Consider the following 16,745-nt stretch of genomic DNA (forward strand, 5'->3'; position numbering starts at 1 on the left):
GTACTTGGTGTAAATCAGTTTTACATGTATGTACAAAGTAGCATCAGGTTCCCCTTCTAGTGATGTTCAACTAAGAACAAACAAACATTTGTACTTGGTGTAAATCAGTTTTACATGTATGTACAAAGTAGCATCAGGTTCCCCTTGTAGTGATGTTCAACTGAGAACAAACAAACATTTGTACTTGGTGTAAATCAGTTTTACATGTATGTACAAAGTAGCGTCAGATTCCCCTTGTAGTGATGTTCAACTGACAACAAACATACTTCAGTGTAAATTTGAAAATAAAAAATAAATATGTTTTGAAGAAAAACAATGTATGCTGCTGTTACGTTTGTGACACCGTTGCTATATTGCAGGCATTAACTGCGAAGCTGGCAATAATATTAGTACCTGTATATACATGTATATTTATTTGTTTATGATGGATATTATTTTGTTTATTTTTATTAGCAGTAATTCTCTAGAAACATTAAATGCTTTCATGTTTGTTGTATTATTCAACAACAAATGTTTATTTGCAAGAAATGCACATAACGTGTGTGCCAAGTTAAGAAAAAAAAAAAAAGCTGACTAAGACATTCCTGTTTAAAACTGAAGCATAGGCCATTCTGTAACCCACATTCATTTTAGCGACAGTGGATTCTAAGCATCTCAGTACAACGTAGGCTTAAATAAGTTAACTAACTTTAAATTATCCTGTAATCACTGTATTATTTTGGTGAGGTGAGATGTGATTACAAATGATGGTGTGATAGTACGAAATGACTATGGTACGAAACGACCAAATTCGGTATGAAATGACCATGGCGCAAACAGAGGTATCATTAAGCCGAGCTATTTTTTCTTTGTCTGCCTTTTATGTATTCATTTCTAGGAATGAACCAGCCTTATGGCTGTAAAATGAAGTGAGTGGCAATGACAGTTGTTGGTTGGTGCACATAAAACAGATATGTATTTTAACCAGTGGCAGTTTGCCTTCTGGTTGCCAGACGTCTCACTTCAGCTAGCCGCCAGAATATGTGCTCATCTTTTATTCATAGTCACAAAGTAGAATTTTTTACATGGTACTCTGACCTGGCTTCTGATTATTGGAAAATGCATCCAACAAATTCACAACACTAATCTTGACTGTCAGAGGTTACATGTGTGCATTCATGTATGCAGATTTATGATAAAAAAAACAATCCAAATCAATTGTTAACTGTAGTACTTTGTGAACCATCTGTTTATGTTAAATATTAAAGGTAAACTTTATAATAATGTAATAGTGATTTCCCTAGAAATTTGGCACGGCATGGTAGACCAAACACTTTAGGGGCATTTTCACCATTTTCGGGGCACTTGTTTTTATTAAAAATACACAAAAATTAATTGAAATAAACATTAATGTAATTTATATGCTTGCTTTAATAAATGAATGACAAAATATATAAAAGGCATATTGTATTAATTAATAATACCTTTTTTGGTGTTTTATAAAGGCAATTTTTGAATTAATTACTGAAAAAGGCTTGTTTAATCTCAGGGCAGCATGGTGCTGATTAAGGCATGATGGTGCTAGACTATTGAGGCATGGTGCTGCACCATGCTAAAACAAGCTAGGGAAAACACACTAAATTTGTGTAAAGTAAAAATCAGACCAAAATTTGTTTTTTCAAAGTTCTAGTCTTTATGAAGAGATGAGATTACGTATGTTTTCATTTACAATAAGCGCTACATGTATTTCAATTTTATAAAAACATTATTAAAATCCAGTGTTAAAATATATTTTTGACTAAAAGGAAAAAAAGGTCCATTAAATACTGACACAATTCCATGTGATTTTCCCCGACGGCAGCTGTGTAGTGACGAAGTTTAAAAAAAGAAGATTAACAATAACATCACAATGTCATCCTTGTTTTCGAACAAAGTTTGGAATGTTTACCAGGGTTTATACAGATTTAAAAAGTGCTGGAATTTAGTCGTAATGAAATTTAAAAGCCCTTGAATTTTAGAAAAATAATCTTGAAAAATGCTAGAATTGCATATTTCTGTGTACTGCGATGTGTTGTATTGAGAGTTTTGTATTGCAGTAAAGCGGTAATATCGCCCAACCCTATTGACAGCAGTGGGGGTTGATTTAGTGTACGGGAATCTTCATTTGAATGAACATGTGTATATGTGTGCATTTGTACAATATTACATTTGGGGAAATAGAAAGTGATACTCTTTTCTTCTTTTTTTTTTAAAGATATCTACATATATATACATATATACATATATACATATATATATACATACATACATACATACATACATACATACATACATACAGAGCGTTAACATCTGTGTATGTAATAGTCAACCTCGACATACATACAATATATAGATTCATACATCAATACATACTAGCCAGTGCCAGGTCTGCCCACTGTTTCGTGCACGTAAGCGGGATCTACCGCGTAGATTGTAGGCCCCATGCATATGGTTGCGTTAAAGAGCTTCCTTTTTATGGAAGCTTCGATAGCTCAGAGCGTATCGTGGTTAGTCTGCCAATTTGCGGGCGAATCGGTGCCACAGGTTCGAGTCCCAGCAACGGCATGGGACAATTTGTGAGGCCAGAAAGGATTTAATTATCCCCTGCGCCAGTGCGTTAATATCTATGTATGTAATAGTCAACCTCGACATACATACAATATATAGATATTCATACATCAATACATACTAGCCAGTGCCAGGTCTGCCCACTGTTTCATGCACGTAAGCGGGATCGACCGCGTAGATTGTAGGCCCCATGCATATGGTTGAGTTAAAGAGCTTCCTTTTTATGGAAGCTTCGATAGCTCAGAGCGTATCGTGGTTAGTCTGCCAATTTGCGGGCGCATCGGTGCCACAGGTTCGAGTCCCAGCAACGGCATGGGACAATTTGTGAGGCCAGAAAGGATTTAATTATCCCCTGCGCCAGTGCGTTAATATCTATGTATGTAATAGTCAACCTCGACATACATACAATATATAGATATTCATACATCAATACATACTAGCCAGTTCCAGGTCTGCCCACTGTTTCATGCACGTAAGCGGGATCGACCGCGTAGATTGTAGGCCCCATGCATATGGTTGAGTTAAAGAGCTTCCTTTTTATGGAAGCTTCGATAGCTCAGAGCGTATCGTGGTTAGTCTGCCAATTTGCGGGCGAATCGGTGCCACAGGTTCGAGTCCCAGCAACGGCATGGGACAATTTGTGAGGCCAGAAAGGATTTAATTATCCCCTGCGCCAGTGCGTTAATATCTATGTATGTAATAGTCAACCTCGACATACATACAATATATAGATATTCATACATCAATACATACATACATACATATATAGCTCAGAGCGTATCGTGGTTAGTCTTGCAATTTGCGGGCGAATCGGTGCTACAGGTTTGAGTCCCAGCAACGGCATGGGACAATTTGTGAGGCCACAAAGAATATAATTATCCCCTGCGTCAGTGCGTTAATATCTATGTATGTAATAGTCAACCTTGACATACATAAGATATATAGATATTCATACATCAATACATATATAGCTTGTTAAAACAGGTAGTTGTTTCTTATACCTCATTTGAATAGCTCAGTATTTCAGTTACAACAGTTAAGAAACAGAATATTTGTATAGTACATCTGACATGTTATTTTAACATACGTCAATGGCTTATTCATTTTGGTCATGAAATGAAGAATGTGTTACAGTTTACTTTAAACGGAAACTGTTCAGAAAACTGGAGTTGACAAATGTAAAGGTAATAATGGTCTGGTCCATGTACATCGGCTGTGACAACCTGACTGATGTTTTCAAGTGCTCTTTCAGTCTGAACTGTGGTGTTTTCTCATGAACGACATACATTCTCTTGCTCTGCACCTCTAATGAGCAAACATTCACCATTGAAAAGAAGGAGTGTCTTTTGTACAGTAGTGACAACGTACCTCTTCACCTCAATTAGTCATCACCCTGTATATACCCTGTTGGTGGGCCCATTGGCCTAATCCTCATTCCACAACTGGTATATCAAAGGCCATGGTATGTGCTATCCTGTCTGTGGGATGGTGCATATAAAAGATCCCTTGCTACTAATAGAAAATGTAGCGGCTTTCCTCTGTATGACTAAATGCCAGAATTACTAAATGTTTGACGTCCATTAGCTGATGATTAATAAATAAATGTTCTAGTGGTGTCGTTAAACAAAACAAACTTTATTCACCCTGCATTCTGTTTGTATTCATTTTTTTAAATTTTATTTTCCTTGAACAAAATGTTAAAATTTGTTTTGTTTAACAACATCACTAGAGCACATTGATTTATTAATCATCTTCTTTTGGATGGCAAACATTTGATAATTTTGACAAATAGTCTTAGATAGAAAACACACTACATTTTCCATTAGTAGACAGGATAGCACATACCACAGCCTTTTGATATACCAGTCGAGTGCACTGGCTGAAACGAGAAATAGCCCCATGGGCCCACCGACGGGGATCAGTCCCAAACCAACCGTGCATCAAGTGAACGCTTTACCAATGGGTCACGTCATGCCATAAACAAATGTAAGCATATTCACTGAAAATAATTCTGGCCTAATGTGATATTTGTGGGACAAGTTTATGGAGTGAATCATTAAGCAGCACATTCCTGTGATGAAATACAGTGGAGACCAGACTCCTGGGAGACAGTGAAGTGAATCAAATGCTGCTGCTGACCCTAATGACATGGCCAGGAATGTTCATTGTTGTCTCGGTGACCTGTCACCCAACCCATTCTCTGACCAGCTCATCATTAAATAGTGTTGACAAGTGTTGTAACTAACATTTCTATTCTGTGACCAGCTCATCATTAAACAGTGTGTTGGCATGTGTTGTAACAAACGCTTCCTTTCTGTTTGAATGTAGTATTTTTAGATGATTGATTTAATTCATTGCCACACGAGTTTTGTTAGCTCTCTCTCTCTCTCTCTCTCGTAGTATCACCAACACTGTTCAAGATGTGCGCATGTAGTGGGCTTGCCTTCATTTGTGTTGCAGCTCCACAGAATCTTGCCAGATCAATAACGGAGCTCTCTGAAAATGGGTCGAATCTGCTGACGTGATATATTGATGGTTCAGAGCGAATTCTTCTCGAACTGACCGACTTCGTCGGATACACATCTGAGATTGAAGACTTTGATCTATAAGCTTTGTTTTCACAAAGTTCTTAAATACTTAATAAAGATCATTGATTTGTTTTTAATGGTGTTTGCCTTCACCGAATGATGCTGATTACCTCTTACTTGTTAATTATTACTATGTGAATGTGGCATTTAGCTTACAGGTAGAGTAGGTAAACTTGCATGAAAGTTTGTTTTATGTTTAACGACACAACTAGAGCACATTGATTTATTATAATTAATCATCAGCTATTGGATGTCAAATATTCAGTAATTTTGACATAGTGGAAACCCATTGGTAGCATGGGATTTTTTACATGCACCATCCCACAGACAGGATAGCACATACCACAACCTTTGATATACCAGTTATGGTGCTTGTATGAAGTAGTGGGGTCAAACTCGATAGCTGGACACGTTGTATTTTTCTCATACATGTACATGCATGTCTGCCTGTGTTTCATGAATGGAACATAAGAGGTGTGGTATGTACTGCCTTGTCTGTTGTTAATATACTGCCTTGTCTGTGGTTAATCAGTTGGAGTATTTTATGTGATAAAACAAGTTTCTTCTTTTTAAACTAAACATACAAATTGACCTTGAATTGTATTAGTATTGATTGTGAACTAATTATTTAAATACAGTTGTGGTAAACATACTGATGAAAAGAAATAAAGGATCACACGGGCACCGACGGGAAATAATGACAGAAACGAAAGCCCTCGTTCATTGTGTCAGGAAGTTCATTATTGCTGACATTCAGTCTCACATTACTGACATTTGAACAGTCCCACATTACATCTTTGTACTTCCTACAGACATTACAATGCTAATTATGGTGTCTGAAAACAATGCCCAGACTCATTCCATAAAACATGCTTACCGGGTAATACAGTTTGTTGTCTGAACAATTATGGCTGTACTACATGTGCGTTGATAAGGTTATTGCCCCAGAGGGCACTCGTAATCATGGAAATAAAAATCATAATTTCTCACTGAGAAATGATCATGCATTGGTGTAATGTACAATATTACTGGACAGACTGATGATGTTGCTAGGACTAAATATGACGTCATCACAATTTGGCAGTGATACACAATGACGTCACATACTTTTAAGCCTTTGTATAATTTATGTCTTTCAGTTTTCATTGTTAAATTTGTAATAAAATGCTATTTTAATACAGTGTATTAAAACTAATACGATGTATACTACTCAAAAGAATTTAAGGGTCAAACATTTATAACCAAATAAGTTTCAGAGTGTATTAGATTGATGATGTAAACTACACCTAAAATTTAATTTATTGTTCCATATTTACAAAAACCCACAAATAAACGTCACTGTATACAAGAAAGTCACATGACATGCTGTCAAAGTTGAAGGTTGTCAAACATGGATTTTACACATTAGAACATTCGTTTAATAGTGTGTGAATCCACCCCTGGCGCGAATACACTCGACACATCGTTGCCTCATGCTGTTGATCAGACGTCTGAAGAACTCTTGGGGAATGGCCTGCCACTCTGCCATAAGAAGTTGACCCAGATCATGAAGGTTGGCCGGAGGGGCATGGTTATCCCGAACTCAACTGCCTAATTCGTCCCAGGCGTTCTCTGTTGGGGCCAAGTCAGGCGAATATGCTGGCCAATCCATCCTGGCGATACCTTGTTGTCTGAGAAAGTCCGTTACCACCCTGGCGCGGTGGGGTCTGGTATTGTCATCCTGCAGAACTGCCCCGCCGCCAATCTGCTGAAAGCCTGGGAGAACCAACGGCCGGATAATCTCATTCAGATAGCGGATTCCATTCAGATTGCCATCCACCACATAGAGGGGGGTCCTGTGGTGGATAGAGATGCCGCCCCACACAATGACGCTGCCACCACCGAACCGGTGACGTTGTCTAACGTTAACGTCAGCGAAGCGCTCCCCAGGACGTCTGTAGACACGAACCCGACCGTCGTTGAACTGGAGACGAAACCTGGACTCATCAGTGAACATCACTCGACCCCACTGAACACGTTGCCATCGCAGATGAAGCGTGCACCAGTGACGTCTGGCCGTTCTGTGACGTGGTAGGAGTGGTGGTCGAACAGCCTGGCGACGGCAGCGTAGATTATTGGCTCTCAAGACGATTGCATATGGTTTGATCAGACACTCGAGTTCCAGTCGCAGTCCGCAGATTGTCATGTAATCGGCGTGCAGTGGTTGTGCGTTGACATAGAGCCATATTGGTGATGTAGCGGTCCTCTCTATTTGTAGTGCTTCGGGGTCTTCCCGAACATGGATGATTTCGAACAGAATTCGTTGCTTGGTACCGTTGCCACAGTCGGCCAACGACACTCTGACTGACACCAAGTCTCAGAGCAACATTTCTTTGCGTATTGCCATCCTGAAGCCAAGCAATAGCCCTTCCTCGATCTTCGATAGTCAGTTGACGTCGTACCATTGTCGAATTTGGAGTGTGCACCGTACACGAACGCAAGCTCCAATTATACGGAAATTCAGCATTGGGAACATGGAATACACATGCAAAGCGTGCAAATGAAGCGCTTTGTGAAAAAGCAAGTTATGGGCACTTGGCAGACCTTTCGCTTTCGCCCTAATTTACGTGCAAATGTAAGCATGTTTTCGCCATTAGAACTAGTCGACAGTGTCAATGACAGTGGATTTTAATTCATTTATGGGTTGCTTAGACCCACTTTCGTCAAAATGGAACAATACCATGCATGACATTATGGTCTAGCTAATATAATTGACATTCAGAAAATAATGTCGAAAATATCGTCTGACCCTTAAATTCTTTTGAGTAGTATATTAAAAACAATTTGAACAATAAATAGATATTTTTTTTAACGGTTCATCACTAGTTTTTCTTCTTTCTATGGTGTGTTTCTTCAAGTTCACTTAGATCTGAATGATTTATAATGTAGATCTCATTAAAATATTGTTCTAGTTTGAGATGAACATCTTATGGGTGCAAATATCAGTGATACGAAATACATTTATGATAGTCAAGATATTTAATTCTGCAGTATTCTTAAAAATTCTTCTTTTTTAAACAGTTGTATCCAAACCACGATATCACGAACATCGTAGAGACGTCCTACTGGGTGAACATTCCTGGGTGGCCATCGAAGAATGGCAGAAAACACACACACCGGAGCAGACCATTCAGATGTATAGGTAAGACATTTTTCTCAAAGTGTATGTTGTTGGATTGTTACTCTCAGAAAACACACACTGGAGCAGACCATTCAGATGTCTAGGTAAGACATTTTTCTCAAAGTGTATGTTGTTGGATTGTCACTATCAGAAAACACACACACCAGAGCAGACCATTCAGATGTCTAGGTAAGACATTACTCTCTGTGTTGTAGAATTGACATTCCCAGGTATCGAAATAAGCCCAGTGCCTGGTAATCCATGTACAGGTTACTATCAATAACTGAAATAACAAGTTTAAAGAACCTTTCTACTGTAGAGAAAAACATCTTGGCTGCTATTTTTCACTGGAGATTGCCAGCATTATAATGATTTCAATTATATTTTCAGACATTTGGCCGAAATAAGATAAGTTTGTTTTGTTTAACAACACCACTAGAGAACATTAATTAATTAATCATCGGTTATTGGATGTCAAACGTTTGATAAATCTGACTCGTAGGACTTTATCAGAGGAAACCTGCTACATTTTTCCTAATGCAGCAAGGGATCTTTTATGTGCACTTTCCCACAGACAGAAAAACACATACCCCGGCCTTTAACCAGTTGTGGTGCACTGGTTAGATCGAGAAAACCCCCAATTAGTTGAATATATCTACTGAGGTGGTTCGATCCTGTGATACAAGCACCTCAAGCGAGCACTCAACTGACTGAGCTAAATCCTGCCCCAAGATGAGAGAAGACAAACTTAATTGCATATGAACATTCCACATTTGGCCAAGTGATATTAAAAGAATCCTTCATATGTGTCCATATGGGACAGAGCTATTCCACCCGAGGGTACATAATTTGTTGTCGGGGGACGAGGCTTGCTGAGTCCCTGGCATCATATTATGTACCCGAGGGTGGAATAGCCCTGTCCCACATGGATACATAATGGAGGATTATTTTTCTGCCATCCAGTAGATGAAAAACGAACATTTTGGGAAAACGTGAAAAACCTATATTTTTTATTTTTTATCTTAAAATAAAATAATCATAACCATTGAAAAGATCGTACCCAAAAATAAAAGTATAAACCGAAAATGATAGTATAATTTCATTATGACAGCAGGTTTCCTTATTTTTATGAAATATAACAAGCATTTCTTGCGTTATTTTGCCGTTTACGTGACGTCACCCAATGTTAATATCAGTTCAAACAGTAGTAGAAGTCATGTGGTCATGCAAGACTGATTTATTCCGCATGGGCTGACGTCATGGAATACGCCTGTCTTGCACGGCTAGGAATGGGAGTAATAATTGTAACTTGTTGCTTCCAGTGGGACAGTTCCAGAGTGACGCGCTGCTGGTCCCACAGCACTGTGAGTTTGACCACCACCATGACACGGACATGTGCCGGGACTTCGACTTCTGGAACCAGACAGCCATCTCGATGTGTCGCGACCGCAAGATGGTCACCCAGAGCTTCGCCATGCTGCTCGAGTGCAAGATCGACATGTTCAATGGGGTGGAGTTCGTCTGCTGTCCCAAGGAGAAACGTAAGTCTCTTAGTCATCAACTTGACGGTGATGTAGTCATTGGAAGTTAAGTCTTCTGGATTAATTTTGACAAAGGCCTCATGGAGTCAGTGTTTCTGCCAGAAAGACATTTTTGGGTATTGCCCTATGGAATTGAATGCAACCACTGTCAACAGGGAGTATGGGGGGGCCTCCCCAAGAAGAAGAAGAAGAAGAACGACGCACTCAGCACATTTTATTTACAGTTATATGGTGTCAGAGAAAGAAAATGGGTCACGTTTAGGATTAGGGTTAAGAAAAATCATACAGTAATGATAAAGAGTAATTAATTTTGTCAAAAGGTCAAAAGCATAATGATAAGACTTGTTCAGACTTAATGGCAGCTATGCGACCAATTAGGCATTACCATGCGCAAAATCAAGGCAAGCTGAAGATCATGCACTCCTGAAATGGTCCTAGGCAGGTAATCATATGAAGGGGTGTTTTTTATATATATATATATATATATATATATATATATATATATATATATATATATATATATACCACTGCCCCCTTTCTTTTCTCTCCTTTGAATTCCATTTCATTTCTTCCTGATCTGGCAACTCCTATCTTTTAACTGCTTTCAGTCCACATCCCAGTCCTTGTCTCTCCAACTGGACAGATGCTCGTCTCTTGTGGCTATCCATGCCACACACTTGCCATTTCCCCATCAGCTTAGCTGTGGTCTTGGACTGACCACTTCGGAGAGTGTTTTCTTTTCAGGTGAAGACTAGCAAATTGCAGTAGTATCCTAATCATATGCTCCAATGCAATGAAAATTAAATAGAGCTTCATGGCCAAACTGGCCTTGCCTTATTTTACAGCTGACCAGTTAGTCATTACAAAATTGAAAATTAAATAATAATTAGTATTGTTATTGGTACTTAAATGTAGGTATACATGCATGAATGTTATGAATTAAAAAGTAGTGCTGACAAATTACATTAACCCCAATGTGTTGACTAGTAACATTAACCCTTATAATAAGGTTTGTTACTGGAAATGTTATTAGATAGAGGATAATAAATGTCACCAGTTATTAATCCCCTATCATTCCAACCGGAGCAGAGTATAGGTTTTGTCTCTGTTCTATCTGTCCCACTGTCACACATATAGTTTTCCGGGCTGTTTTTTCACAATGTATCGAGATATTGACCTGAAATTTTGTGTATAGCTTTATGATGTACTGTAACAGATCAGATTTGACTTTCATGGCGATTTATAGATGCTAACCAATATTCTGATTGAACCACCATCTTGACATCCTGTATTGTTGACATCTTGAACTTCAGAGGTGGAAGTAAATAATGTTGATTGAAGTAGGCCATATTGTGAATCATGCAAAAATTGTCCGAGTCTTTCTTGGGAACCACAAAGATCTCTGAATAAAATTTGGGAGTCGGGTCTTGAATTGAGATTTGTCTGACGGCCCCCGTCTTCACCAGCTTGTCTACAGCCTGTTTCAAAACCAGGGCGTGTTCCGATGAATGATAAACTTCCCTTGGAGGCAAGGTTAAAGGTGGTATGGGACACAATTGCAGGCTGAAGCTGTATCGTAGAATACGAGGCATGTACGGGTCACCACACAGACAGAACATTCCAGTATTCCCAAATTCCGAGTCGAGTCCGAATCATAAATCAATTACATGTTGAGGGGCGGTTTGAGGTCTATGCAGTTGGTTGCCAGTTGCAGTCAGCACTTGACTTGTTTACCGGCCGGCCAACCACCAGATCTGGAAGGTTTCCTTCTCGAAAGAGAACTTCCGGTTCTGCTGACGCTTTGAAAAGGACAACTTCCATCTTTTGGCCTGAGTAGTCGTCTGAAATGCACTCTTCCTCTTGGAAGCTTCCAACGAGGTCATGAATTGGAGAGCTTTCACTGTAGCAGATGATTGCTGTATTTTCTCACTGTACTTCACAACCTTCGAAACCTTCCCTGCTAAACTCATTGACGGATACCATGGTCGTGATGAAAACTCTCGACTGTGACTGGAGTCTAAAGTAAGAGTTTTTCAAAAGAGATAACCGGTGATGTTGAGTGAGCTGCGAAAACATTGCTGTAATCGTAGAAGTCCTATAGGCCAACATACTTGCCGACTGTTGCAGCTGTGCGTGAGGTCAGGTTAAGTGTTCTTAAAAGAGAAAATGATTAAAGTTTTCTCCAATTTTCAGTGTTATGGCCCTTGGACGTAGGAGATATTAAAATCTGTTCGGCCCGGTAGTATGACCCGGTAGTACTCTCAGATTGTTTGTTGTCACAGGGCTCGAATCGGTAACTATAGTAACAAAGGTGACCATAATTTGATGTATGGGCTTAGTTGCATCATCCAACTTCAAACATTATGTACTATTATAATTTATTCAGTTTACCAATTGCATAGCCAAAAGTACATGTACTTACTTGTAACATGTAACACGGGTATTTTTAATTTACACAGTCTTGTCCTTCTGTCTGGTATAACTTTACGAAAACTACTTGTAATCTTGTTTATCAAAAGTGATTTATTACAGTAAGTTCAAGTTTAAATGTGGTGCAAGTGATATATCAAAATAATGTTTATTTTAATTCAGTTATGCACGTCAAAAACATGACAACTGGCTTTTATTCACAGCACATTATACACATGCAACAGTTTTGCATAAATGTTTAAAAACTCTGATAAACAAAATATGTAAACAGGTGCTCACAATCTTAAACATTCAGTAGAGTGTCATATATCACTGTTATTTTGTTACTTTTATTATTAATAATCAGTTTTCCTCCTATTTTTCTTAGTTTAAGCGCACTGTGCACGTAGCTAAAATTGTTAAGTTAGAGCACTGTTTCAAATTTATGTCCAGAGTTGAGTAATTTTCATTTGTCACAAGCTTTAGAAAGTGATAAATATACAGAACCACATATCTGTTGTCAGTGTTCGAGAGTAACATTATCCCGATATTCCGGGGATACCAGAATTTAATTTTGGATACCAGACTTCAAGAACCCAGTATCCCATCGGGATACCATATAATACTAAATTCTCAGGTGGGATACCAGATATGAAATGTTAGTATTCAGCGGGATACTGCCCATATAATTTAATCTCGAACACTGGTTGTTTTGCCATGTTATTTATTGCACGAGTGTATTGTGTGCAAGAATATAACTTTTGTGCACTATAAATGAGTGCCATAAATAACATGGCAAAACAACTGGTATGTGGTTCTGTTTTTATTACATACCACCTATCTATAACTAACAAACGTTTTAAAAAATAACAACTTACTTCTGGAAAGTTGGTTGGAATTTTATAGAATTGACGAAATGCTGATTGTGGGCTAGGAACATGACGTCATTCCTGGCTAGTGACATGTCATTCCTGGCTAGGAACATGACGTCATTCCTGACTAGTGACATGATGTCATTCCTGGCTAGTGACATGATGTCATTCCTGGCTATTGACATTAATAACATGACGTTATTTGGGTGAACACGTATTACACATGTGAGATTTTGTATCACATATGGTCTTTATTACAATAGTAAGATCAAATGGGTATGTAATAAATAGACTTTTTCACTAGAGACAAATTTGATAATAACTGGTAATGAGTTCTCTGACCAGGCCTACCCAGAGGTAGGGCCCAGGGTGGACGTGCCTGAACCTTTGATAGGCTAGAGTTCAGGATCAGGTACTGAGTTCTATTTATTACCGTTTTTCTCTGAAAGCCGTTTATTTTACATATCCATACATGCACATGTATACAGAAATAATGTTACAATCCATTTTACATACTGTTAGAAGTGTTGCTCTAACTTTGTATCTTATTCACGTTCACAGATAATTAAAAAAAACCCAAAGTTTTATTCATTTTTGTTTTAAAAAATCTGCAATGAATTGTATTAAAATAACATTTTATTTCAATGTGAGAGGCAAGCTGTTAAATTGTATAACGCCATTGTGTATGTTTGCCAAATCGTGATGATGTAATATATATAGAATCGTACTGACAAAGTCTTTGGTTCCTTAGCGAGAAATCAATAATGTTTTTTATGCTGCACCAATCTAGGAATTTATTTTCCTTGTTATGAGTGTCTGCTGGTGAAGTAAACTGGCACATGGGTGATAAATTGGATTACAGCATTTTGTTTACTTTTTATACATATATGGGAGTTAAAATTCATAACTTTTATTCCTTTTTTTTAAATATTTTTTATTCTGTTATGTAAAATATATACAATTTTTTTTTTTTTCCCACTGATGTTATCAAAAAACATTTTCTTTCATGTTTTTTATGTTTATCATTTCGCGTTCATGATTTAAGATAAAAATATACAAATGCCAATTTTTATAAAACACTATTTGTAGGCAAACATCGCCTTTTAAATGATTTTATAATTAAAAAAATTATTCCTTTTTTTGTGTGACTGTTACACATCAATAAATTCACAAAAAATGTCAAACAATTTTTATAATTAAAAACAACACAACTTATTTTTGTTTGAAGATTCACATAAATCAGTTTCTGATGTCTTTACATAACCTCTTTTACGTAATGAGGTTTATCGAAGGATGACGTTCAGTTTTTTTAGTTTCATTTCATATTTGTAGTGTGCCAAATAGTCAATCACATCTTCAAGCCTACTCCGTGATCAATACGGTTATGAAATGTAAACGTATATCAGAGGTATGACGAACATAATGGTATATACTGCATGGTTGTTATATAATTTCTTCTCCCTGTCCCCCCATCCCCCGGGTTTTTGCCAGAGGGTACGGAGGGTAAAATTATGTAACCTAAAACCTTGGAAATTAATTTTTAGATAGAGGATAGTAAGAGAACTGTTGTTTAAAATTTGTCAAAGTGTGAAATGCAGCGTTAAATTTCATAACATTGAAACCCATAACCACCTAGTAGCACTAATGGTCTGTCATTTTTATTAATAGGTACACTCACATTGCTGTCATTACGTTCCGCACACATAAGTTCCCCAGACTTGTATAGAATCGTGTATTTCCGATATCCTGATACTGGTGCATTGTTAAATAATGTAATGTGTGAGGTTTGTCATAATGACTCAGTTTACACGACATAACCTGCACAGTTTCAGATATTATGACTCATCTCAGAAAACACTAGTCTCACAAGTGAGTCACAAACTGAATTGTCAACTGTAGAGGGAAATGTTTTTTTTTTTTTCAGTTTCAGTTTCAATTTCTGAACCATTCTGTAGAAGACTAGAACAGATACGTGAATGTTACATGAAGACAACTCTTTAGTATATATTCAGTGTTAATGGTATATATGTGTAATACAACTTCAATTTAAAGGTCACCTTATTTACAGAGAAAATGTGGCTATTAGCAAATTAAATTTTTGAGCAGAATGAACTTGACTACACCCATTTCCCTGAAAGCGATCATGTACATGTATATATATATTTTTTTCTTCTTTTTCATTCAAACTTTGCTGTTTTAGTTTACCATATCCATTTTGACAGTGATAAAAAAAACAAGGTTCTCAATTGATAATCAATATCGTCGGAGACACCGAACCTTGTTTAGTGATATGATTCCTTTTTTGTTATTCTAAGGAGTGATTTTCCCTTCCTATGCATTTTAAAGAATGTGTTGTGTCACTCAGCTGGGTTTTAAAACCAGAAGTCCGATGTATAGACAGGTGACCTACAAATGTACCTGTGTATACAGTTAAAGCATTTGTATACAAAATTAACATGTTGGAAGTGTCCTTGGGTACAGGTGTTCTTGTAACTGTAGATTACATGTTGGAAGTGTCCTTGGGTACAGGTGTTCTTGTAACTGTAGATTACATGTTGGAAGTGTCCTTGGGTACAGGTGTTCTTGTAACTGTAGATTACATGTTGGAAGTGTCCTTGGGTACAGGTGTTCTTGTAACTGTAGATTACATGTTGGAAGTGTCCTTGGGTACAGGTGTTCTTGTAACTGTAGATTACATGTTGGAAGTGTCCTTGGGTACAGGTGTTCTTGTAACTGTAGATTATGTTATTTGTGTTATCTCTTGAAGGAAGGGTGCAAGACATAACCCAGTGGTAAAGTGCACACTTGATGCATGGTCAGTTTGGGATCAATCCCAGTTGGTGGGCTCATTGAGCTATTTAAGTGCACTATGACTGGTATATCAAAGGCTGGGGTATGTGCTATCCTGTCTGTGGGATGGTGTATATAAAAGATCCCTTGATACCAATGGAAAAATAAAGCAGGTTTCCTCTCTAAGACTGTTGAAATTACCAAATGTTTGACATCCAATAGCCGATTATTAATATATCAATGTGCTTTAGTGGTGTCATTAAACAAAACAAACTTTATCCATTGAAGGTACACTTATTTTCCTACATGTATAACAGTGTTTCAATTGAAAATATAGATTGATTTACAAACATCTTGGTCACACATATGGAAAAAATGCACAGATGTCAGAAATTTGAATATTGATGTGGTTAGACCTGGGTCCCATTCCACGAAGTGATCTTAGCACTAAGATCACCGTAACTGCACAGCCAACATATGCACTTACTGTGATCTTAGCGCTAAGATCGCTTTGTGGAACGGGGCTTTGGAACTCAGAAGTATGCTTGTAAAATGACATGTACTATTAACCTTTTCGTGTTTGCTGGAATGTCGGGGACTAAGCATTTTCGTTACATCAGACTATCAGAAGCTTGTGACTTTACAAAAGTGTTGAATTCATGTTACTATTGTGGGCATCTGACAGGCCTTTGTGGTTACAAAAGTGTTAAATTCATGTTATTATTGTGGGCATCTGACAGGCCTCTGCATGGTGTCCTGGTTAAGCTACCAGGTAGTCATAGGGTTCCCGTCTTGGTGT

At 37.7% G+C, this 16,745-nt stretch overlaps 1 protein-coding gene across 1 annotated transcript in view; it reads left to right on the forward strand.

The window, feature by feature from the left end:
- The window catches only part of LOC121385870 (amyloid-beta precursor-like protein), a 53,926-nt gene that overhangs the window by 18,089 nt on the left and 19,092 nt on the right, over window positions 1-16,745 (forward strand). The window contains 2 exon segments of the mRNA XM_041516660.1: window positions 8,235-8,355; window positions 9,657-9,875. Of these exon segments, the coding sequence (XP_041372594.1) occupies window positions 8,235-8,355; window positions 9,657-9,875 (340 nt within the window).

Source organism: Gigantopelta aegis, chromosome 12, assembly GCF_016097555.1.
Source record: "Gigantopelta aegis isolate Gae_Host chromosome 12, Gae_host_genome, whole genome shotgun sequence".
Classification (NCBI taxonomy): domain Eukaryota; kingdom Metazoa; phylum Mollusca; class Gastropoda; order Neomphalida; family Peltospiridae; genus Gigantopelta; species Gigantopelta aegis.